This window comes from Musca autumnalis, unplaced genomic scaffold (assembly GCF_047663935.1).
Source record: "Musca autumnalis isolate F117 unplaced genomic scaffold, ASM4766393v1 scaffold_4, whole genome shotgun sequence".
NCBI classification, from domain to species: domain Eukaryota; kingdom Metazoa; phylum Arthropoda; class Insecta; order Diptera; family Muscidae; genus Musca; species Musca autumnalis.
Window position 1 is genome coordinate 222,014,774 of NW_027411977.1, and position 25,006 is coordinate 222,039,779.

Consider the following 25,006-nt stretch of genomic DNA (forward strand, 5'->3'; position numbering starts at 1 on the left):
TATGCGAATAAAGCTTTCCAGGAGATGTAGTAGAAAAGAGCGAACTCTCTCCTACAAAGAAGGCTCCTGGAAGAAGTGCAGAGAAGATTTCCCCATAGAGCTCGAACGAGCGGCCAATTAACGTAGTTAATTGGAATGCTGGGAAGGGGAAACAAAGTATCGAACGTATACATTGGCGTAACCAATGTATCGAACTTATACATTTGCCGCCCACCTTGACGCGCTATCTGCAAGGCAACAGGGTTAGACTAATTCGCGAGCAAACTTAAACTAGAGTTAGTAGTGGAGTATGTTTTATATGAGAGGTGTCGTAGTTCAGTTTCTATTGAGCATTTTAGGTGTAATTAAAGCTCTGTTCCTTTACGTGCCTGAGGTTACAATTTCTTACCATTTTTAACCTGCAAAGTGTTCCTTTACTTTAAAAAGCATACAACTGTTACCATTTTTAAAAGTAAAGGAACAGACCATAAATTTTTACTTAATTCGACTAGGGTGTACTGCGACTAAAATAACCCAGGAAAACGAAGTATATTGTGAGGTGGGCAAACAAGGTTGAGCCATGACGCGCGATTTTGCATTTTACACGGCGTTGGAAGGATATTGATTGTTCGTTGTGCGAGGATAGTCGTAAATCTTAATTATCAATGACCAGAGCAATTCCGACGAAATGGTCCCTTTATAAGAAAACAATGTCCTAGGGCAACCACGATGAAAATAAAACCGAAAGATGCCAGAAATGAATCAGCAGACAGGTCAGAAGTGGCTTCTAAGTGGACTGCTTTAGTTAAAAAGCAGGTGAAGACAAGTACGTAACCTTTGGTAATTCGACACGCTTTACCCGTAAATGTCTTCATATCAAAGGAAGAGGATCCCAATATGCGATACGAAGTATACGAAACATCAACCGATTTCCACCATGAATGGAAATAGCGTGAACGAATTCTGCAAGAAGACGAACAAATCGACAACGGTACGGCAATAAAATCGGGTGGCGCTCAGTGTAGGACGGTGTTGAAAACTTAACAAGAAGCAAACGAGGGTCTTAGTCCAAAGGAAGGTTTAGTGACAGAAGTGAGCTTTTAGCCTCAGCAAAATATAATTTTTGGGCAAGAATTATTAAACGGAGCTTGCACGCTTTTATTTCGGAAGTATCTAGAGAATGAAAGAATCGGAATTAGCTTTTAATCGAAGTCCTAATGGCTTGAAACTGCTGAATTATACAAAGGAAGAATGTGAATATAACCAGTTTACCGGGAAAAAAGCGAGACAAAGGAGAAACATGACTTGATGTCCACTTCCTCAGTTCAAAGTTTGTGATGGATAATCATCGACGAATAATGTGAGCTTCGAGTGAATAATGATACTGAGTGTCATCTACTAACTGACAAGGTGTACGAATGGCGAGGAAGGGCGCACAGTGTATCCCACATGTGACCGTTTGCAACTTAAATTTTGAATTGGGTCAGAAGGAGAAGTTCTACACCAAATGATTTGGAACGGAAAGTTCTTGGGATCGACACTACATCTACCTGAAGAGTTGGAAGAAGATGATTCAAAATAATACCATTGGGCGACTTGTTGTAAAAATAGAATACTACGAGAAGTTTTGTGGTCGGTTTGTCAAGGTTAATGAATGTTATGATGTGGAATGTAGGAAGAGAGTGAACTGAAATTAGATATGCGGGGGTTGACATAAACGATTTTTTACCGAGATTTTCGAAGAAGAGAATTTTTCGACCGACAAAACTGTTTCAAAACGTTTCTACGAGAATCCCCCAGTTGCAATGTTTGCGGAAATCCGGATTTAAAGGGAAGCGTTACTGCGTAACGACCCTCCGAATCTCGCACGGTCGTGGCACGATAATTCCTCTCACGAAACATGTCCGATGGTGACCGGAGTAGTGTTTCGTTGAGCGATTCTTCCTCAGCTATATCCAACACAGTCGTGAAGACCTGGACTGAGGAAGAAGGCATGGGACCAGTCAGAATCCAGCCAAATATCGTGTTTTGGGCTAACATGGAGCCCAGAATGTTTCTTTGCGTCCCTTCCCGCAAAATCTGTGGATACAAATCTGCCCCCAACAATAAATCAACAGGTCGTGAATCAAAAAGACGATCATCGGCTAAACTAATATTAGGCAATCGAGAAGTGATGTTTGAACTGAGGGGACATGAGGGAAGGCTTCCGGAAATTTTTGGAAGAACAAACGCACAAGTTTCTACAATTAAGGAGGAATCGAAACGAGAACCAATGCGAAGCGAACAATTTTTCTTCGAAGTGGCATATGTTGAACTGTTAACACCAGAAACAGTAGCAGTGATTGACTGGGTGGGTAATTTAAGGCGCTTTTGCAAACGTTCAGTAATAAAAGAAGCTTCTGAACCTGGGTCTATAAGAGCCCGAGCAGGATACGAAACTCCTAAATGAACAATGTTGACCATCGCAGTACCTAGCAAGACATTCCGATTTTGGGATGCATGGAACACTTGACTATTCATGGCTCTAGGATTAGCGCCGGTGGAAGTAGAAGCTATGTTCCCATCTACTTGTGGAGAATGGCTACTGGTCAGCGAGGAAAGCGATGTCGATGGTCTAGGAGAAGGAGATGAAGAAGGCCTATGCAGCATAGTATGATGGCGACTATTGCAAATATTACAATTGTGGGTACTAGAGCAGTCTTTGACTGAATGTCCCACCGATAGACAATTTAGACAACAACCCTGCTTTTTAGCAGCTTCAAATCTCTTTTCAAAAGAAAGTGCTCTAAATTTAGGACAAGATCGCAGTGAATGGGATTCTTTTCTACAAAGTATGCAGGCCGATTTAGATTTATTTTTAACCGAAGAAGTAGCTAGATTAGTTTTGACTCTACTTTTCGGAATTGAAATAGAAGAAGGGCCTCTCATGTCTCTAAGGCAAGCTAATGTCTGAATTCTTTCTGTGAGAAATTTATCTAACTCTTCCCACGAGGATAATGACGATTTGTCCTTAATACTCTGCTCCCACAGAGATACAGTAAGTCTAGGCAAACCTTGTTGACAAATAAAAACCAAAATTGGATCCCAATGATCCGTGACTACATCATAGACTGACATAGCAGAAATACAACTATTTTTTCCACGCTGTAAAGTTTTCAAATTAGAACTAGTTTCGGTTTCAAAGGCAGGAAGATCAAATAAGAGCATGAGATGGTTATGGACTAGAATACGTTTATTATCGTACGTATCCTTTAACGACTTCCAAGCTAAAGCGAAACTCCTATGGGTGAGTGGAAACTTGGCAACGATTTCCCTAGCCTCACCTTTTGTTTTTTGCACCAAGTGACAAAGCCTCTCAATGTCACTTAAACCAGTGTTATTAATAAACATTGCCGAGAAAAGATCCCGGAATGTGGGCCACGATAAAAAGTCACCATGGAAAACCTCAATGTCGCAAGGTGGTAACTTGAGATTATGCATATTATTGGAAACGTATGGTGGTAGACTCCAATTACCAATGGAAATGTCCGAAGGGTTCTGAAAATCTAGATGAACAGGAGTGGACAAATGTGGAGAAATCGAATTATTGATAGACATATTGCCACCATTAGAAGCAGGTGGTTGACTAATGTTAGGCCTATTAGACCCACGAATCGAAGAATTGAGTTGTTGACTATTTTGAGATGGACGGTTTTGCGGAGTACTAATAAGCAATGACGATGGGGAAGCAGGGGGAGACTTTACTGATTTAAGCTCCTCCAGTTTTTCATTTATAGTCGACAAACAAAGGACATAGCTTTCGCAAGTGGCTTGATACTTTGCGTCGGCTGAGGAAATGTCTTCAGGATTCGTACCTTCAACAGACATAAGATGATCCAAATACCTATCATAAGTATCCTTCACTTTCTTCCACAAATCTTGGAGTTCCGTGTTACGAATCTCAAGATTGAAAACAGTGTGGTTTTCTGGCCTAATCAGATTAAAACCAGCAATGAATTTGACAACATTGTCAGAAGCACGAATAAATTGTGTGACAGGAGTGACCGACATGATTTAAGACAAGAAAAAACCAAAAAGTATCGACAGAAAATTCAAAAATCTCAAAATAAAATCACTTTTTTAATTATTTCAGAAAGTCAACTAGACCCGAATGTAGGGTGCACACGGTCTAATTTGCAGAAAAAGATCGGGAGAAATAAGCACGATGGCTAATAGCAACGAAAAGCTTAAAAAAAGTACGAAAAATTTCGAAAAATCACAAGTTCTTGACAAATTAATGAGAAAATCGTCTATTACCAACAGTAGGGTGCACGTCACACTATGTGGTAAAAACGAATTTATCTAAAAATGTTTCGAAAAAAAATTAAAATTGAATTTATAAATAAATATTTATAAATAATTGAAAAAAAATCAATAAAATGTGAATTTAATATATAAATATTATCAATAATGCCGATTGTAGGGTGCTTTATTCGAATAATATCACGAACAATCAATATTTAATCGCGACACGAAATTATATTCGAAAAAAATAACAAACAAAATTTTATTAAAAATTTATCAAAAAAATATTATTTTTTACACTGGTGCCCAAGGTGCGACAGCCAGCAACGAAAACGAATAAAAGAAAGGAAAACACAAGCAGCGTCGCGTCGGCAGAGCGATCAACGTATGTTAGTCAAACCACACACAAACCAACCAACGACAAGAGAGTTGGAAAAAAAAAGAAATAAAATGTTGCTAGCTTGTATGGATGCTGGAATTTTTGGGTATTTTTGTTGTTGCGATTAAACGACAAAAACCCAAACGACAAATGAGATTAGAAAATTGTTGGTAGTTTTTAGAATTGCAAATAAAAGGGCACGATGGAGAATAGTAGTGTTGTTATTGTTTTTTCTCACTAGTGGCTGACAATTTCAACGATTAAGGGAATGTGTGTATGTAAGCCCTTAGGTAGAAATAATAAACAAGCACTACAGAATCGATCACCGGCAAACAAATTAAAGCAATAGAATGCGAACAAATGCAAATTAGGCAGAAATTAAATTAGAATAATTTCGATTTTTGTAAATAATCAGCGAATGTATTAAAATAAAGGCACAATATTGGGATTATTGGTTTATTTTAATACGATTATTTAGCAAATTGTACGACGATTAGTGGACTGTAGGATGATTTCTATGTAATAACACACGCGTTAAGGCAATTGTAGGGCGACCAGTACGCGACGTAGCGAACGAAATATCAAAAAATCACTTTTTTTTTAAAAACCGAAAAATGGAAAAACAACAACACTCGCGGTATGCTCAATATAAAAGAAACTGAACTACGTACCTTTTAGTAAATGATGCTGTTTGTTGATGTTTTGGTTATGTGGATGATTTTTGATGTGGTTGATGATAAGGTGAAGCGCACTGATGAGGGGGGATGTTGGTGATGATGATTATTCTCCTTTGAAATAGGGAAAAAAAACACAATTAGCAACAACTCCACAAGATTGCAAGTAAATGATCCGGCTCGAAGGACCAAAATGTTGGCGTGATACCAGTGTGAGAAACCCAAAAAGAAAAGAAATAAAAACAATTTGGTGTATGTAATTTTGTGTATGTAAATATTTTCAATTCTTTATTTGTAAAGTAGGTGGGTTTCAAAGAAACAAGACTTTACCTTTATGCGTGTGTCGTTAACAAGAGCGAAAGAACAAGTGTGTTGCAGGTGGGCAGAATAACGATAATAAGGCCGTGAACATCAACTACGACGCAGCATTGGAAAGCGCCCCTCTGCATCCGAACTATGCGAATAAAGCTTTCCAGGAGAGGTAGTAGAAAAGAGCGAACTCTCTCCTACAAAGAAGGCTCCTGGAAGAAGTGCAGAGAAGATTTCCCCATAGAGCTCGAACGAGCGGCCAATTAACGTAGTTAATTGGAATGCTGGGAAGGGGAAACAAAGTATCGAACGTATACATTGGCGTAACCAATGTATCGAACTTATACAATTACAAACTGGCTCAGTTACAATCTACTGAAGTATACATATGGATGGTAGGGACCAGTAAAAATAAAAAGTAATGCGATACAAAATGGAATGAAATGAATCCTGAGAAGGCAGAATATAAAATACAAATAAAACAGAACTCCTTGTGCAACCACGTTCGTAATAGAAATTTACTTTTTATTAATTTGCAGTGTACTACTATACGTACACTGCAAATAAAAGCTCCTACACATTAAGTAGTTAATTAAGGAATGGAGAAGTATGGGTGAAGTAACATTCCAAGCCAAAGAGAAACAAATAAAATGTGTTGTATAGAGCGTATGAGTATTGACAGAAGTAGTGCGTACTGGGTGACGTAGGGGATGGAAGATACCAAGGAACGGTCCTGACCGGTTTTAACATGGCAAAGCCCAGGATTTATCTTGGTCCCTCTTTCATCTCAAGTGGACACTGACCTCCCCGTGGTGTCACCTGGGGAACTGCCTTTAACACCCGTTAAAGGTAGTGAGCTAACATGTGCCGCGCGTTCACCCATAAGAACGTTAAAAACTTGGGTTTGGGCGTCGGGTTAGTAACCCTCCCCTAGAAAAAACAGCCTACTATGAAAAAACGAAAGAAAAGAAAAACAAACCCCTCTAAAGTTGACGAACCCCGCAAACGTTTTAAGGACCATGATCTGCGAATCTGCACCTGGAATGTTCGCACTCTTTATAGAGAAGGTGCAGTCTTCGCATTGGCAGACGTACTTGGAAAGTACAAAGCCGATATTACTGCCATACAGGAAATACGATGGACTGGGAAAGATGTCACAACAACACCTAAAGGTGACGCACTGTATTATAGCTGCCATGACACAAAGCATGAGTTTGGCTGCGGTTTTGTAGTTGGTCGGAGGTTAAAACATCTGGTCCAGTAAATGAAAGACTTGCTACAATTCGATTTAAAGCAAAATTCTTCAACATCAGCTTTATCTGCGCTCATGCCCCAACCGAAGACAAGGACGAACAGACCAAAGATATATTCTACGAGAGCTTAGAAGAAACATATGACCGTTGTCCTGCCCATGACATTAAAATTGTTCTAGGCGATTTTAATGCCAAAATTGGAAAGGAGAATATCTTTGGACAAACAGTTGGGAAATTCAGTCTACATAGTGAAACATCAGACAATGGAATGAGGCTGATAGACTTCGCAGCGGCGAAAAACATTGTAGTTAGCAGTACCAGATTTAAGCATCTCGATATTCATAAGGGCACTTGGCTGTCTCCAGACCAAAGAACAATAAATCAAATTGATCACGTTGTGATAGATGGAAGACATTCATCGAGCGTGTTGGATGTACGATCGTTCCGAGGAGCAAACATAGATTCGGACCATTACCTCGTTGCAGCAAAGGTACGTACCCGTCTAAACGTTGCAAATAAAGCACGGACAGACACAACACGAAAGTTGGACACCGCCAAGCTGCAAACACAACAGATAGCCACAGCATATTCCACTCAACTGACCCAATTGCTTAATGATAGCGCTTCTCGTCCCGATAACATATCAGCACAATGGCAAAATATTGCCCACTCCATGCAAACAGCCGCAAAATCAGTACTTGGATACCAGAGACCTCCACCAAAGAATCCGTGGTATGACCAGGAGTGCCGTGCTGCTACCGAAGAAAAAAATGCGGCATATAGGGCTACTTTACAATCAGTAGCAACGCGTAGCGCACGAGAGAGGTATCGGGAGAAAAGGAGAGAGGAGAAACGTCTTTTCCGCAGGAAAAAGAGAGAAATGGAAAAGAGGGAGTGTGAACAAATGGAGATGTACAGGAGACAGAACGAAGTCCGAAAATTCTACCAAAGAGTGAAGCATCAAACTGATGGCTTTGGTACAGGAATATCCTCCTGTAGAGATCAACAAGGTAATTTGGTAACTGATACAGATAGTGTGCTCAGGATATGGAAAGAACATTTTTCCAAACTGTTGGTATCCGATAGCAGTGAAGACGGCGAAGATACCACAGATCCAATCCCAGATGATGGTATTGAATGTATACCGCCCAGCCAAGATAAGGTAAGGACAGCAATAAACCGGCTGAAGAATAATAAGGCGGCAGGAGCAGATGGCCTACCAGCCGAGCTGTTCAAAACCGGAGGCGACACGCTGATAAGGTGTATGCATCAGCTAGTTAGCACCATCTGGCAGGAAGAACGCGTACCCGACGATTGGAACGTGAGCATCCTATGTCCAGTCCACAAGAAGGGTGATAAGACTGTGTGCTCCAATTATAGGGCCATAAGTCTGCTCCCTATTGCATATAAGATAGTATCTGGCATATTGTGTGAGAGACTAAAGCCTATGGTCAATGAAATTATTGGACCCTATCAGTGCGGCTTTAGACCTGGCAAATCCACCATTGACCAGATATTTACCTTGAGACAAATCCTGGAAAAGACCCAAGAAATGCAGATCGACACCTTCCATCTTTTCGTCGATTATAAAGCAGCATTCGACAGCCCTATACGTTCAAAGGTGTTCCAAGCCATGTCTGATTTTGGTATTCCTGCAAAGCTCATTCGACTTTGTAGAATGACACTAACTGAGACGAGATCCTCAGTTAAAATTGGAAAGAACCTCTCCGAAGAGTTTACTACCAAAAGAGGTTTCAGACAAGGAGACGGCCTGTCGTGTGATCTATTCAACATCCTGCTGGAAAAGGTCATACGAGACGCGAAGGTCAAAAGAAATGGAACGATATACACGAACAGCCACATGTTACTGGCTTATGCCGACGACATTGACATCATGGGTCGATCGGTAAAGGAAGTAACTGACACCTTTGCAAAAGTCGAAAGAGAATCTGCTAAAGTTGGTCTGGCAGTAAACGGCGTAAAAACCAAGTTGATGGTATCGACGCGTAATATGTCCATAAACACCGCACCATCTGTGAATGTTGGTACCTATAATTTTGAGGTAGTAAAGGACTTCGTCTACCTCGGCACCGCCATAAACACAACAAATAACATCAGTTGTGAAATACGAAGAAGAATAGTGTTGGCTAACAGATGCTACTTTGGGCTGAGTAAGCAGTTTAGGAATAAAGCCACCTCTCGTCAAACAAAAATAACACTGTACAAAACACTGATACTACCCGTGCTAATGTATGGTTCCGAAGCATGGGTACTTGCTCAAGCAGATAAGGCAGTGCTTTGTGTGTTTGAGAGAAAAATTCTTCGAAAGATCTACGGGCCAATCTGTGTTGACGGCGAATATCGGCGTCGTATGAACATCGAGCTGTATCAACTATACAATGACATCAATATAGTTGAACGAATCGAGATACAACGATTGCGATGGCTAGGCCATGTTATAAGAATGAGTGATGATGAACCCGCTAAAAAGGCGTATAAATACGGGCCGCATGGAGGTTCTCGCAGATCTGGAAGGCCAAAGCTTCGTTGGAGCGAACAAGTGAAACGAGATATCACAAAGCTACATATCCCAGATTGGGAAAATACAGCAGCAAACAGAGAGGATTGGAGATTTTTTCTTAGTTCGGCTTATGGAACAAATGTTCTGTAATAGGCCAGCTAAGTAAGTAAGTAAGTGCGTACTGTGGTCCGTTTTGAAATACAATTTTTTAAGATTTATTGAGCTATAATAAATCCTTAACACACATTTCATTAATATAAGAATAACTCTAAAATACTATAGTATATATTATACATTATAGTTATGAGTTTTTAAACCTCGAATTTGATGGGCTTTTACTTCGGATTAGATAACATTTTAATTATAACGTGATTCGATAAAAAAGCTCACTCACAAAGTCATTTGACAAAATTTAGAATTCACTCTGAGTAGATATATAACTTAAAACAAGTAAGAAGGCGATAAGTTCGGCTAGGCCGAACTTGTCATACCCTCCACCACGAGTTGTATTGAAGTATAATGGAACAATCAGTTTCCTTTCGTTTATGAAGACGACTAAATACCAAATTTCAGCAAATTCAATTAAACAATGTGGCTAACTTTCAAAATACCGAAATTTGGGTGGCACCATTCCATTAGGGTTATATATCAAAACGTCGATTTAACAAATTTCTGGCGGAAAGTATTTAGACTCAAAGAATACTAAATACCAAATTTCCGATATTTCGGTAAAACCATGAGGTACGCTTCTATGGGGGATATAGGAACCCGCGGACCTCTTCTGAAAATTCTCTTCTGGAATATTTTATAGCACCATGGAAGACTAAATAACATTTTTCAATCTTTCGGTGGGATATTAATGTCACAGTTTTCAGAATTACTAAAATAGTGAGGTATCGTTCTATGTGGGCTATATCAAAACATGGATCTATTAAAGGACTAAAGACTAAATACCAAATTTAAGCTATTTCGTTGGGTTGCTGTGGAAAGTTATGAAAGTTCGTTCCATACTAATTTAATTTAAAAAAAAAACTAAGTCGACCGTCATGTGCTCATGCCACACCTTTGATAATGAAGCATTTTATGACTGCAACAAACATACAGAATTATAAAGCAAAAATGGAATAAATTAAATTGGTTACAGATAGAGTTTTGTAAACGTGTCCCTAGTTCGTTATACTAATTCCAAAACGTATGAGTAATGTCACAAAATCTAACGTGTGATAAATTATGTGGGCTATTGGATCTGCGTAGTGAAATAGATAGTTTCATATAATCTATTTGGCACAACTCTAGTTACTGATGTCTTATGGGCTATAAAGAGCGTATGAGTAATGGCATTTATCATACGTTCACTGTTTTTTGTTGAAATGCAATTTTAGTGGTATTTAATTTTGTATTTAGTCATATTTCATTTATCATTTATACAATAACTTCGGTATAAGTATAAGATTAGAAGCATTGGCAAGAGAAGCCACTTCACGGCCGATATGCCTGATAAGCTGCGTAACTAACAGCAAAACCGCTAGCATAATTTGGTGATTGTGAGGGAATCTATTGGGCTTTTCTTTTTCATATTCAAAAATGTTCTATAGAGTTGGGTCAACTCCAACTTGAAAATAATAAAAAATAATATTAAATGATCTTCGCCGTAATAGGTAAATTATCAAACTTTCTAAATTATTGTATAGCAATAGAGAAGATCTTATGAGCACGAAGGGGTCTGAATAGAAATTCTGCCTATAGATGAGATCTTCTCTTTACAGAAGATTTCAGGAGGAATTCTGTCTATAGAAAAGTTCTTCAGTTGTCTATGGAAACTTCCAAAATTTTTTTTTGCCTAAAGAAGACCATAAGAGGCCTTCTGCTCATAGAAGACATCATCAGTCTTCTGTCCATTTTTGAAATATTTTCATATTCATTGAAACTTCAATAAGTGCACATACAAAAACTATCTTAGCATAATTCTCTATAGTTTCCTAACTTTTTATATGTCACATGGCTTGGTATTCACTTTTGTTTAGGAGCACATGCAAAAGTAGAAGACAGTCGTCAACACATTTTTGGGGATTTTCTTAAATAACACTGTGCAACAAAATGGAGCTCAAAGTCTGGGGGTGGAAAATTCCTATTGGAGATGAAAGCCCTTGGTGAGTATATACAGAACCCCGAAGGACAGATTCGTCGTGAGTCGATCTTTCGCGATATGGCGTGATGAAGTTTTTGCTAGAGACTCTGTAAGCCATCAGGAATTAGCGTTATATCTTTGTCCACTGTTGCTTTAGCTTATTTTTGATATGACATGTCTTCAGTCAATTCGAATGAGGATTATTTTCGTAGGGCATTTCGACCTTCTAACTCGCTTCCTTCAATGTCCTTTTCGTCCTTTATTTTAAGAGCCGCTATAAAAGTACCACAAGACGACGTTTTTCAGCTTCGAAATGTTCTGCAAAAATGTCGGCCAGAAAATTTTAGGTATGGCTCTCATTGACAACAAATCGATGTTGTCGAGTTTTCGTGGTCGTTTTGTGCATTTACCCTGTTTATGTTCAGAAAAATACTATATTTTGTTTTTTGTATATTCGTTACAGAACATACAAAAACACAAAACACTGTTTTTTTCTGAGCAAGCAGGGGTAAATGCACAAAACGACCACGAAAACCCGACAACATCGATTTGTTGTCAATGAGAGCCGTACCTAAAATTTTCTGGCCGACATTTTTGCAGAACATTTCGAAGCTGAAAAACGCCATCTTGTGGTACTTTTATAGCGGCTCTTAAAATAAAGGACGAAAAGGACATTGAAGGAAGCGAGTTAGAAGGTCGAAGTGCTCTACGAAAATAATCCTCATTCGATTTGACTGAAGACATGTCATATCAAAAATAAGCTAAAGCAACAGTGGACAAAGATATAACGCTAATTCCTGATGGCTTACAGAGTCTCTAGCAAAAACTTCATCACGCCATATCGCGAAAGATCGACTCACGGCGAATCTGTCCTTCGGGGTTCTGTATATACTCACCAAGGGCTTTCATCTCCAATAGGAATTTTCCACCCCCCAAAATTTCGGTTCACAGTGTAATAAGAGTTATATGCCAACTACATGGCATGTAAAAGTAGTATAGCTCTGTGAGTGTCAAGGCTAGAACTACACAGCCACAAATGGTTATATAATGGTCATACAGACAAAGAAGAATATAAAATGATATGTTTAAGGGAAGAGGCATAAGCATACAGTAAATAAGATGGAGACCTACGTGGAACTCTAAGCCAATCCATTTGATTATAACCGTACCTTTATGTTTGTATGTTGAGCATTTTTCTTCCATAACCATGACGGAGAATGTTTCAAGTACTACAGAGACACATATACCCTCTCATGTGTTTATATTATCATGAGAAAGGTAAGGACATGCAACCAACTTGAAAAAGAAAATAACAGCATGACTTTGTATGCGACCATGGTGACGTGAAAAGGTTGCAATTGGGGCGTTTTAGTTGAGGTGTAGACAAACCATTTCATAAAAATGGGAGTGTAAGATAGTGAGTTTTATAGTATAATAAAGTTGGTACTTTATGGTGTTTTGATTGAGCGAAAATGAGTGAAGTTCATGCCAAAGTATATGTATTTCTTACACATACCAGAATTACATCGGAACACACTCATACACATCAACAATGTCTGCATGCTTGATTACAGGTCCGAACCCGGCAAACATTGATAAATGCGAGTGTCGGATTTTTATCCGAAATGATCAAGAACACGGGAAGAACTGTGCCACTATCATGTGAGTGGCACAGTTCTTCCCGTGTTCTTGATCTTCCCTCCAAACATTTTCTATCGCTTGCTTGACGCAAAAGTCACTGAAAACGGATTGTTGTGTCTACTGCGACAGTCGCATTTGTTTCCGAAAAGACAAAAATGACTAAAGAAACTGTTCCACTTATGCGGTCCAAACTCTATTTTCGCTTCCGTCACTGTTGTATGTTTCTTATGCGATTCAGTTGGAGTGTCGGAAGCGGGCGCTTTGAGTGTGCATTAGGTACTCATGCAGGTACCGTTTACGAAACTTTCAGTAGTGACGGAACCGACAGTATTTGTAAAAGGCTATTTAGTTTTTTATTGTTTATTCAAACATATTATTATTCATTTGAATTTAATGTTACTGCGGTTATAAAAGATGCATTTTATTATAAATTTATCAAAAAAGAAACAATTTTTATAATACAATGCACCTTTTACAACCTCATTAACATAGAATTCAAATGAATAATAATACGTTTGATTTACTTTTTTATAAAAGTTGTAAATATACATTAAAGAAACTAAACAGCTTTATTTTCATTTAAATTTGTGTATCAAGTTTGTCCGATTGCTAACAGAACGTCACAAGAACTGAAGAAATCACGTCTACTTATTTGCTTTCATTACAATTCGCTTAACTGTTTGCACGATAAATTGTTTTTGTAATGCTGCCACTATTGTTTTGAAAACAGTACTCTCTATAATAGAGAGTAGTATCAATACTCCAGACTTTAAGCATTTGTTTTTGTACAACATAAAGTGTCGCTTTTTATAATATTGTAAGTCGCGCAGTTGTGACCACATACGGATAATCAAGCGATAACAACATATTTGTTCTTGTAAATAGGCAACATTCGCATTTTTAACTGAATGCAGGCACTTTACGGAGACGCATTTACTGAGAGAAGATATATTTAACTTCCTAATGTTTGGAGGGGTTATGGGTATGCATAGAATACATATGTTTATAAGCTACCACGTATCAGCCAGACAGCCAGGATGTGTGAGTGTTGTTCAGTGATGTATAGACAAAGCACGCAATTACCTGTAGACCTAAGGTCTGCCTGCATGCATATTATACGCAGAAGTATGTGTGTTAAAGAATTGTTTTTATTGTTAAACATAAATGTTCTTTTAATTTTACATGGCCACATGCATGGTCCATGCAAGAATATGTTTATATAATGTTAGAACACGCACACTCTCACACAATATACACATCCAGACACCCCGGATGTGTATATTGTGTGAGAGTGTGCGTGTTCTAACATTATATAAACATATTCTTGCATGGAAGATTGTTGGTTTTTTACATTGTTCAGGTTAATTTGTTGTATTATGTTCTCTATTCAACTTCTTTTGAAGAATTTCTCCACAGGCTCTTTTGTTTTGTTTTTATTCGTGTTAAATGTAGTTCATCATCGAAAACTACGCCATTTGTTGCAATCATACCAGAGGATGATACAAAAATTTATTATACACCTACAATTTAAGTGTAGTTGTATATGTTGAAGCAAGGTTATATATGTAGTTGTATGCTTCTATTATAGATTGCTAAATAGCGGTTGTAGTAGCTACTGGCACGAGAGGAAGAAATTAAAACGGATATTAAAAACTACTATTGAGGAAATAACAATGCAATTTCCGAGAATACCAACCAATGTGGCATAAAAATTAAAGGTAAACGAATTGTTGGTCTTGAATAAAATTATGGAATTTTTTCGTGGGCAAGTTCATAATTCCTGTGATAATGACCCAAATTACCTAAAAACTTTACTACGAATTGAGTATTTCTCCCATTGAGTATTTCTACCTCACCCCAGCTCAATGGTTAGCATGCCAGCCTTGCATACTGAATGTCTCTGTTCGATTCCCAGGCTAGACAACATCAAACAATTATCAACGGTGTAACAAAATGCTCAGGGTAATATTGTCATTAATTTCATGAGTATTTTCATACATTTAGGTTTCATATTATTGAGATAAATATAAATTCAAGCTGAAGTCATTTATAAGAGAGAAGTCTTACCTCGTCATATAAAGGATATTCGTTCGCAAAAGTTCAACTTTTCGTTTAAATGCAGTTTAAGGGCTTTCCAAGGAGAGTTTGATAATGCTCATCAAAAGTATTTCCTTTCAACCCCTTGACAATGAGCGTACAAAATACTATGGTGTCCAACTAAAATGGCTGGCGAACACAATAAATAAGGAACTGAGTATGCGATATGGACGAAGCTTTGAAAATCGTAATAATCCAGTTCCAGTTCGGATAACTCACGACATTTTTAATGTTGACTTAAATGCAGTTTAAGGGCTGTTTGGTATTATTTTGGGACTTCAATCGAAGATTATCTTTGTGGGTCTGTTTTAAACGATATTTTTTCGTGCGCAAGCCTATCCATTGTGATATAACGGTTTGAGAGCTGTAAAATATCGTATTGCGATCAAATAAAATGGCTGGTGGGCCCGATAACAATCGAAATAAGTGACACCCGAACTTACAGTGCCCGGCATAATTATTTTGACAAAATCTACATTTGCCTTAAAAGGCATGTAATTATTGTCAGAATTCATAAAACGGGATATTAACAGCTTAGGTTTTCTCTTTGACCTCTCAGCTAAATAAAAATTAATGGATCAATGAAAGTCCAGCTTAATTTCAGTTTAGCTAGGCGAATGTTTAAATACGGAGGCAAAAGCAAAACGGAATAAGTATTTTGACACGTCATAATTATGTTACTTTTGGTAATTAATCGTACCTTTTGCTACCAAAATTAATTGCTTTAGCTAAATTATTAACTTTTAAGTAAAAATGTACTTGACAGTACTCGATTTTAATTTAAAATAGGGAATGTTGTTGTCAAAAGTTGTGACGAAATTTAAAATTACAGTTTCGGTGATAAGTGTAACTAATGATTAGATATTGCTGCAGTTATCTATTTATTTTGTAACGAATAAATATCAAAATACTGGAAACTCTGTAAATATGCACGATCTAGGCAGAAAATGTGATATTACAGACGTTGCTCTCCGCTAAATAAAGCAGAATTACAAATCTAATTTTATTTATGCACACAAATACTCATCTTCTTAGCAATTTAGATGTCAAAACTAGTTCTCTATTAAGCCTAGAATCCCTAGACATTAGAAAAAAAAATTAATTTGAAGTCATATTTTGCTATTCTAGTCGGTAGATAAGACATACCTACAAAAATTGTCAATTAGATTTTCAATAAAAATCATTTACCCCCCACAATTATTAAGGCGAAGCATATTGTGGACTGATAAAAATATATTTGAACATAATTCATCCTAAAATACAGTTTTTGGTAAGTTTCAGTCAAAACACCACCAAAAAGTTGGGTATCTTTGTGAAATAAATGTCCTTGTGATGCTATTTCCATGCCCAAATGCTTGCAGGCATTAGAATAGTCTGATCCACCGTTTAAAATACTGCGATATTTAATTTTTATCGTTAATGCTGTGGACTATAATGAATATTCTGGCACTTGAATGATCTTTTATAACAACATGGCAGTAAACTGATCGAAGTGTTATGTATTCTTTTGCAGAACACTGCTACTATGGTAAGGCTGAATTTTGTGGAACACGTTTGAAGCGTATTTCGGGTTCAAACTTAAAGATATTTCCTTCAAATATCACATTTTTAAGAGAAAAAATTTTCATATTCTCATAAAAAGTCGAAATCCGCAAAATATTCCGAGATAATGGGAGAAAATCATCGAAAATGTTGTTTAATGAAAAAAAATCTCTTGAATATCCCTATATCCTTGAAATATCGATCCGTAAATGTGTCCATAATGGTACAGATGTGTGTGAAATATATTATTTTAACCGTAACTAATAATAATCAAAAATATAAATAAGACATTTTTAATTGTTGAGGTCTAAAAATCAATAGAACAAATTTGTCAAAATACTTATGCCACGCAGTGAAATTTTATTTCCATTACAAAAGTGCAAGCGTTTATTTGAATTGATAAAATTTATTACTAATTTAGGTACTCTAGTAAATGATTAGCCAGAATATATTTTCATATTTTTGTAGAAGACTAATACGGTAAAAAACCAAACACACAATTTTTTCAGACTTGTCAAAATAATTATGCCAGGCGCTGTATATCAAGTTTTAAAATCGACTATGTTGTTATTTTGCTGCAGGTACCTTCTACTTTTTAATACATTTTTTTTTTGAAATTTCTAACAAATATTTTTATATGTAGACTCAATTACATCGAACCTCTTTCTTAGTGCCAAACCACGCGACAATGTCAATGCGAGGTCTTACGACAATTTCGAACATGTGATTACAGAGCAGTGTTTTTGTTCACATTCCTCACGGTGCTCTTGAAGCAACATTAAATGGTAGGTGCTTACACCTGGGAAGTTTTTGCGGATTCTGAAACTACAATGTTCTTAGATAAGCAAAATCAAAAAACTAAAAATCAACGGAGCACTTTTTAAATAAATCGCGATTCAAGTTTACATTTTTAGGGGTTTTCACGATTTTGGTTGGAAACCGCAAGTCCTACGGAAATGGGTCAAAGAAAAAGTTGTAGCTATGAAAATTCTCTACAATATTGACATTTTTGATTTCGTAGTTTTTACCGTTATTGAGATATAGAAGTTCAAATTGGGACAATGCATTGACTGTATCGCCTCCTTATAAAACAATGTCATGGCTGCAATTTCCAAATTAAATTTATATGTCCTAAAAATGGTACAACCTAGGAAATAATTAGGAAAACCAATCTAGTAGAGAATTTTCAGAGCTAAAATATTCTCTCTAGTCCCATTTCGATAAGAGTTACCGTTTTCAAGCAAATCGTGAAAACCTAACAAGAAAGCTAAAAAGTTGACATTAACATCTATATATCTCAAAAATGGTAAAACCTAGAAACAAATCATAACGGCCAATCCTCTAGAGAATTTTCACAGCTACAACATTTTCTTTAGCCCCATTTCGCTAGGACTTGCGGTTTCGCAAAAACCTAAAACAAACTTAAAAATGTGAATTTTGACAGCGATTTATTTAAAAATCCACCTATTAACGTTGTGTAAGCGGCTTTCACCTAAAGTTAGTTAAGGCGCACAATGTATGACATTTTTGTATAAGGTAGCGATACAGTCCATGCATTGTCCCAATTTGAACTTCTTTATCTCAATAACGGTAAAACCTATGAAATCATCAAAAGGTCAGTCTGGTAGAGAATTTTCATAGCTACAACATTTCCCATTTCCGATAGGACTTGCGGTTTCCAAGCAAAATCGTGAAAACCCCTAAAAATGTAAACTTGAATCGCGATTTATTTAAAAAGTGCTCCGTTGATTTTTTGTTTTTTGATTTTGCTCCTAAAAAACCCCTAAAATGTCAACTTGAATCGCGATTTATTTAAAAAGTGCTCCGGCGATTTTTTTTTTGGTTTTTTAATTTTTTTTTCATCTATGAACATTGCAGTCTCAGAATCCGCAAAAACTTTTCAGGTGTAAGCACCGGAAACAAAACATAAGTCATTGAGACAGACTTTAGGGGTATGAGTGGACCCTGTCGAGACATAATAATGTTTAATAATTTTAGTTTTAACACGCCATTGTTTTTGTCTGGTATTTGAAATGATATTTCATTCTCATGAAATGCATGAGGGGTACACTTGAATTTCTAGTTCGCTTTTTCAGTTGACCTTAAATTTGTTTGCCCTCCATTGATTTCAAGTGGAAGGGTAACAACTTCCTTAAGCGGCTCCCTTACATCTTGTGCTCTCCTTGCGGCTAGCGTTGTTGATATTGTGGTATTGTGTGAATGTTGCTTCCCATTGGTTTTCCGGTTGAAATGTGCATATATTACTGTCTAGCAACTGTTGCCCAAAATGTGTAACATGTGCAAAAATGGTGTTTGGAAATTTAAATGTTGCTGCAAATGCGTCCCTTTATGTTTCTAACTAACAAACTTCTGAGGGAAATTCTTGTAAAATTAAAAGTTTGCATAGCCTTTAGGGTTAGGGTAGCAGAATGTGATCTCTAAACAAATCCTTGTTAATCTGAAGTCAATAATCTACAAGTCTATAATCTAATCTAATCTGAGAGGTTTATAGGCCTCTTAACAGAGCGACCTGTAGCGTGTTTAGGAAGGGCCTGTCTTAGTTCATGTCCCAGTGTTTTGTTGTAATTATTCAGGCAAAGTTAAAAATAACTTTGAGTTTCTTTGCCGCAGGAGTAATGTCCAATCCCTTGGAGTGAATACGTGAATTACTGATAAACAGCCTTGGCATTGTGAAAACATGTAACAAACAGTTATCCCGTTAACCAATTATCCAGCCATTCAGCTATTCTATGACAATTGCAATCCTTGCATTTTGTTTAACACGCAAACTACAACAATGTTTTTTACACATCAATGTTTGTTCACTTCACCCAGGGGCAATAAAACGTTAAAGGAAATCCGCGTCCTTCTGTTCAGGTACATTTCAATTTGAAATTCTTAAAGATTAAAATTTATGGACATATTCAGGGAAACAAAGCATGTGCTATTACAACTTTTTGGGGTATGCGTGGACCCTGCCGAGACATAATAGAATTTAAGAATTCAACACTTGGCATGTCTTTGTTGTGGCTGGTTTTGTTATAATTTTTTTATTAAGACTTTGCATAGTTGTTATTGTTCTAACAATTTTTTGGTAAATAGTTTATGATTTGTCTTCTCATAGTACCTACTATACCATTGCTATCGAAAACGATATCGTTTTGGAATGTTTCTCGATAGTTTTGCGATATTTGTTCGAGAACGACACACGATAATGAATTGAAAATGATTCATTCGTTGCTCAGTTTGTGGCAGGAAAATCTTCGATTTTCGAATATCGGCAATAATATTATTAGCGAATGAATGACGATAGTTTCTACGATAGTGGCGAACAACATTTTTTGTGGAGTTTCTTGACATTTCTGTTATGTACCTTTTCCGTTTTTATTTCTTTTTATGTTTGCGAATCGATATGTAACTGTTGATAAACATCGTTGTCTTGTGTTTGGCAACCTACCCATATGTTGTCTTTATCAACACTTATTGTTTATATTAAACGTAGCACATATATCGAAATTACTTGAAAACAAGTAAAAAGTCGTTAAGATCGGCCGGGCCGAACTTTTTATACCTCCACCATAAAATAGTCTTAATTAAAATGGAATAATTAGGGTCCTTTCACAATTTTAGGTGGAACAACTTTTTGACAATGGATAGACTCCTACTGCCTCCCACTATTGCTTAAATTACACTGTGAACACAAATGTTGGGGCAGAGATAATTCCTCTTGAAGATGAAAGCCTTGGTGTATGTACATTAAAAACCCGAAGGACAGATCCGCCGTGAGTCGAACTTCTGCGTTATGGCGTGATGAAGTTTTTGAGAGACCTGGCCATCATGAATTAGCATTATATCTTTGTTTCTTTGTTTGTTGTTTTTGTAGAGCACTTAAGCAACAGTGAACAAATATATAACGCTAATTCCTGATGGCCCCCAGGGTCTCTAACAAAAACTTCATCACGCCATAACGCGGAAGTTCGACTCACGGCGGATCTGTCCTTCGAGGTTCATAATATACTCACCAAGGCCTTTCTTCTCCAAGTGGAATTTTCCGGGCCCCAGACTTTCACCTCCATTTTGTTGCACAGTGTTATCTAATCTAATCTAAAAAAATGTGTTCAGCTAGGTGAAAGGTACCACCTACGGGGCTATATCAAAGAGTCAACCTATCTTTAAATTTTTTGGCGGAAAAGTTTTAGAGCTGCAGGGAACTTCAAGAGTCAAATTGAGGGTAGTTTCATCGAAATAATGTAGACCCTCGTCAATTTTAGTGAAGAAATTTCGTGACCACTGAAAATTCCCGAAAATCGGGAGGTACAGTTACGAGTATATGGGGGGATGTACAAAAACATGGACTTATATTGACGATTATTTTTGAATTGACAAAATTGTAGCTAAAATTCTCAAAATACCGATGATTACAGCTTGTTCGGTTAAAAAATGCAGCTAAAATTCTCAAAATATCCTGATCAAGAATATATATACTTTATAGGTTCGCAAATGAGTAGTTCGATGTGTTACAAACCGAATGACAAACTTAATTTACCCTCCATACTATGGTGGAGGGTATAAAAAAACACCATCTCCGTTGGGAGGAAAACTCCAAAATAAATCTGTAAAATAGTTTATGGCAATTCAATATAATATATAATATAATTGTTCCACAAACATCCCATACGGGACAAGGGAGAATTCTCTCATATCAATGAGTGCACCCCGATTCATATTAAGCTCAATGATATGGGACCTACTGTTTATCGCCGAGTCCGAACGGCGTGTCTACGACACCACTTGTAGAGAAGTTTTACAAGGCTGAAATACTCAGGAAATGTCGCCAACATTACTGAGGGTATTTTGCCACCGTTGAAAAATGTTTGATGTTGCCTGGCCGGGGAATCGAACCCACGACCTTTAACGTACAAGGCGGGTATGCATACCATTGCACCACGGTGGCACCCGGCAATTCAATGAAAGACCAAAAATATTTTATATTATATTACAAATAGGCAAAGAATTTTTAAATTAATATACGTTAGAGGGAGTATGTAATTGTACATAAAATATGAATTTGCTTATGTATATTCTTTTAAGTATGTATACACACTTTAAACCTGATGAAGTTGGAAATACCGCCATAGCCAGGAGGTGGCCCGGGCGCCCTCGTTGCATTTCTGGCTAAGTCCCTGCTTGCAAACAATTTTGATCGTATTAGTTTAATGATTGTTACAGAAATCTGTTTGCTTCTTATTTGAGGGGCTAGCCAGGTAACGCAAACATTTAACCAACTCGTTCTTCTACACCACTTAAAGTGGCACCAACTGACGAAATGTTCTCGTTCACTTGAGATTTCCAGAAGTTATGAACTTACCCGTCTTCTGCTAGATACAAATCCTTGAACCCCTTCCTTGTTGTTTCTGTATTTATTAACTTCTTATTTTCATTTCTTTACAGATTTTCCTATGGATAATGGAATGTTCTGTGACTTGTGATGGAATTACCACTACGATATAAACAATGGTGAGTATGGTTTCCAACTTTTGGTTTTGGCTATTCCTTTAAAGTTCTCCATATTGCCATAATATTTTTGTTAAGCAAATGGTTTTTTGGTCCTTCCTTTGATGGTAACAAGTGTTACAACAATATTTTTGTGTTTTGGTCATTGGGTTTGTTAGGGAGATGACAACATGCTGTAATTAGACGTTTGCAAACATTTTTGTGGTTAGTCCACAAAAACAAAACTCATGTAAATGTGGCTTAAGGGCATTCCTTCCTGTAGTTGAATGGGAAAGACCAGAGAAATTAAATATTAATTTTGAATGCAAATTATGTGTTATTATAAAATTAAAATATTTGATTTAAACATTAAATCGTTGAAAAAGGTCATGTTCATTTTATTGCAAGTTATTTGCCCAGGGCACCATTCCTCCATTAATAAAATTATATATGTCGGTAGAAATAAAAGGAAAGCTTCATGAAAAATTAAACATTTTAATGAGAATACATACATTACAAAATGAATGCATGGTTAATTTAACAGTCTTATGATAGTAATGTGTTAGTTCGACACATGTCGGTGCCACAATTAACCAAACGAGACAATTACCCAAACAAATACCCCCTGCAACTAAGCTAACCAAAACTGTAGCAAAATAATTTGATTGTTTAACCAATACTATTAAAACAAAAATTATTTAAAATATTTAAGCCACAAAAAGTGGTTCTTTGGGTTTCCCCGTCTACCTCAGAAAACTATGTTTACAAAATAGTTGGTTATGTGATCTTATACCGTAACCACGCTGCTACCCCATCTTGCTAACATTTTATCAACTTTTCACTGTTTTTCATCTGCCCCATTGAAATGTAACTATATAGTCCTTGGTCCTGTCCACTTAATCTGTTTGTCCACGCTGCCAAAGTGAACAACAGTTAGGTTGAAATGAATTTTTGTTTTTAGTCGCTTCGTTCTTTATTTGTTAATGGAAAATATTTGTGAATAGTTTTCAGTGTTTTTTTTTTTGTTTTGGCTATTCACTGAAGCACAACAGTTCGTTTGACATTGGAATTGTACATTTTGAATTTGTGTTCAATGGGAATGACATTTTGTAGTAAGCAACTTTCGTAAAAACGTCAACTTGTTTTGTTATACGAGACTTCTTTGTGTATGCACTAACCGAATAGAGATTTTTTGCATATTTTAATAAAATGCAATGCATTTTAATTTAATAATATTTACAACACGATTTCTAATGGAAAATAAATATTTTTCTATGAAAATATATTTAACACTTGTCCCAATAGTTGCTCTATAGAAAAACATTTGGCCAAATAGTTTTTCTATAGAAAAACATGTGTCCAAATTATTTTTCTATAGATACACATTTGTCCTATATATTTTTTCTATAGAAAAACTATTGTCCCAAAAGTTTTTCTGTAGTAGAACATTTGGCCCAACAGTTTTTCTGTAGTAGAACATTTGTCGCAATAGTTTTTCTATAGAAAAACATTTGCCCCAATAGTTTTCCATAGAAACACATTTGTTCCAATAGTCTTTCTATAGAAAAACTTTTGTCCCAAGAGTTTTTCTTAAGAAAAACATTTGTCCCTATAGTTTTTCTAAGGGTTTTCTGTAGAAAAACATTTGTCTTAATAGTTTTTCTATAGAAAAATATTTGTCTCAATAGTTTTTCTATAGAAAAACATTTGTGCCAATAGTTTTACTGTAGAAAAACATTTGTCCCAATAGTTTTTCAATAGAAAAACATTTGTCTTAATATTTTCTCTAGAGAAAAACATTTGTGCCAATAGTTTTTCTATAGAAAAACATTTGTCCCAATATTTGTCTAATGGAAAATAAATATTTTTCAATGAAAATATATTTAACACTTGTCCCAATAGTTGCTCTATAGAAAAACATTTGGCCAAATAGTTTTTCTATAGAAAAACATGTGTCCAAATTATTTTTCTATAGATACACATTTGTCCTAATTATTTTTCTATAGAAAAACTATTGTCCCAAAAGTTTTTCTGTAGCAGAACATTTGGCCCAACAGTTTTTCTGTAGTAGAACATTTGTCGCAATAGTTTTTCTATAGAAAAACATTTGCCCCAATAGTTTTCCATAGAAACACATTTGTTCCAATAGTCTTTCTATAGAAAAACGTTTGTACCTATAGTTTTTCTTAAGGTTTTCTATAGAAAAACATTTGTCTTAATAGTTTCTCTATAGAAAAATATTTGTCTCAATAGTTTTTCTATAGAAAAACATTTGTGCCAATAGTTTTACTGTAGAAAAACATTTGTCCCAATAGTTTTTCTATAGAAAAACATTTGTACCAATAGTTTTTCTATAGAAAAACATTTGTTCCAATAGTTTTTCAATAGAAAAACATTTTTCCCAATAGTTTTTTTTATAGAAAAACATTTGTCCCAATCGTTTTTCTATAGAAAAACATTTGTCCCAATCGTTTTTCTATAGAAAAACATTTGTCCCAATCGTTTTTCTATAGAAAAACATTTGTCCCAATCGTTTTTCTATAGAAAAACATTTGTCCCAATCGTTTTTCTATAGAAAAACATTTGTCCCAATCGTTTTTCTATAGAAAAACATTTGTCCCAATCGTTTTTTCTATAGAAAAACATTTGTCCCAATCGTTTTTCTATAGAAAAACATTTGTCCCAATCGTTTTTCTATAGAAAAAC

General features: G+C 36.3%; 1 protein-coding gene across 1 annotated transcript in view; it reads left to right on the plus strand.

The window, feature by feature from the left end:
- The first annotated feature begins 1,879 nt into the window (after positions 1-1,879).
- The window catches only part of LOC141403255 (dipeptidase 1-like), a 69,432-nt gene continuing 46,305 nt past the window's right edge, over positions 1,880-25,006 (plus strand). Inside the window, exon 1 of the mRNA XM_073985440.1 lies at positions 1,880-2,329. Within this exon, the coding sequence (XP_073841541.1) occupies positions 1,880-2,329 (450 nt within the window). The remainder of the gene's footprint in view (positions 2,330-25,006) is intronic.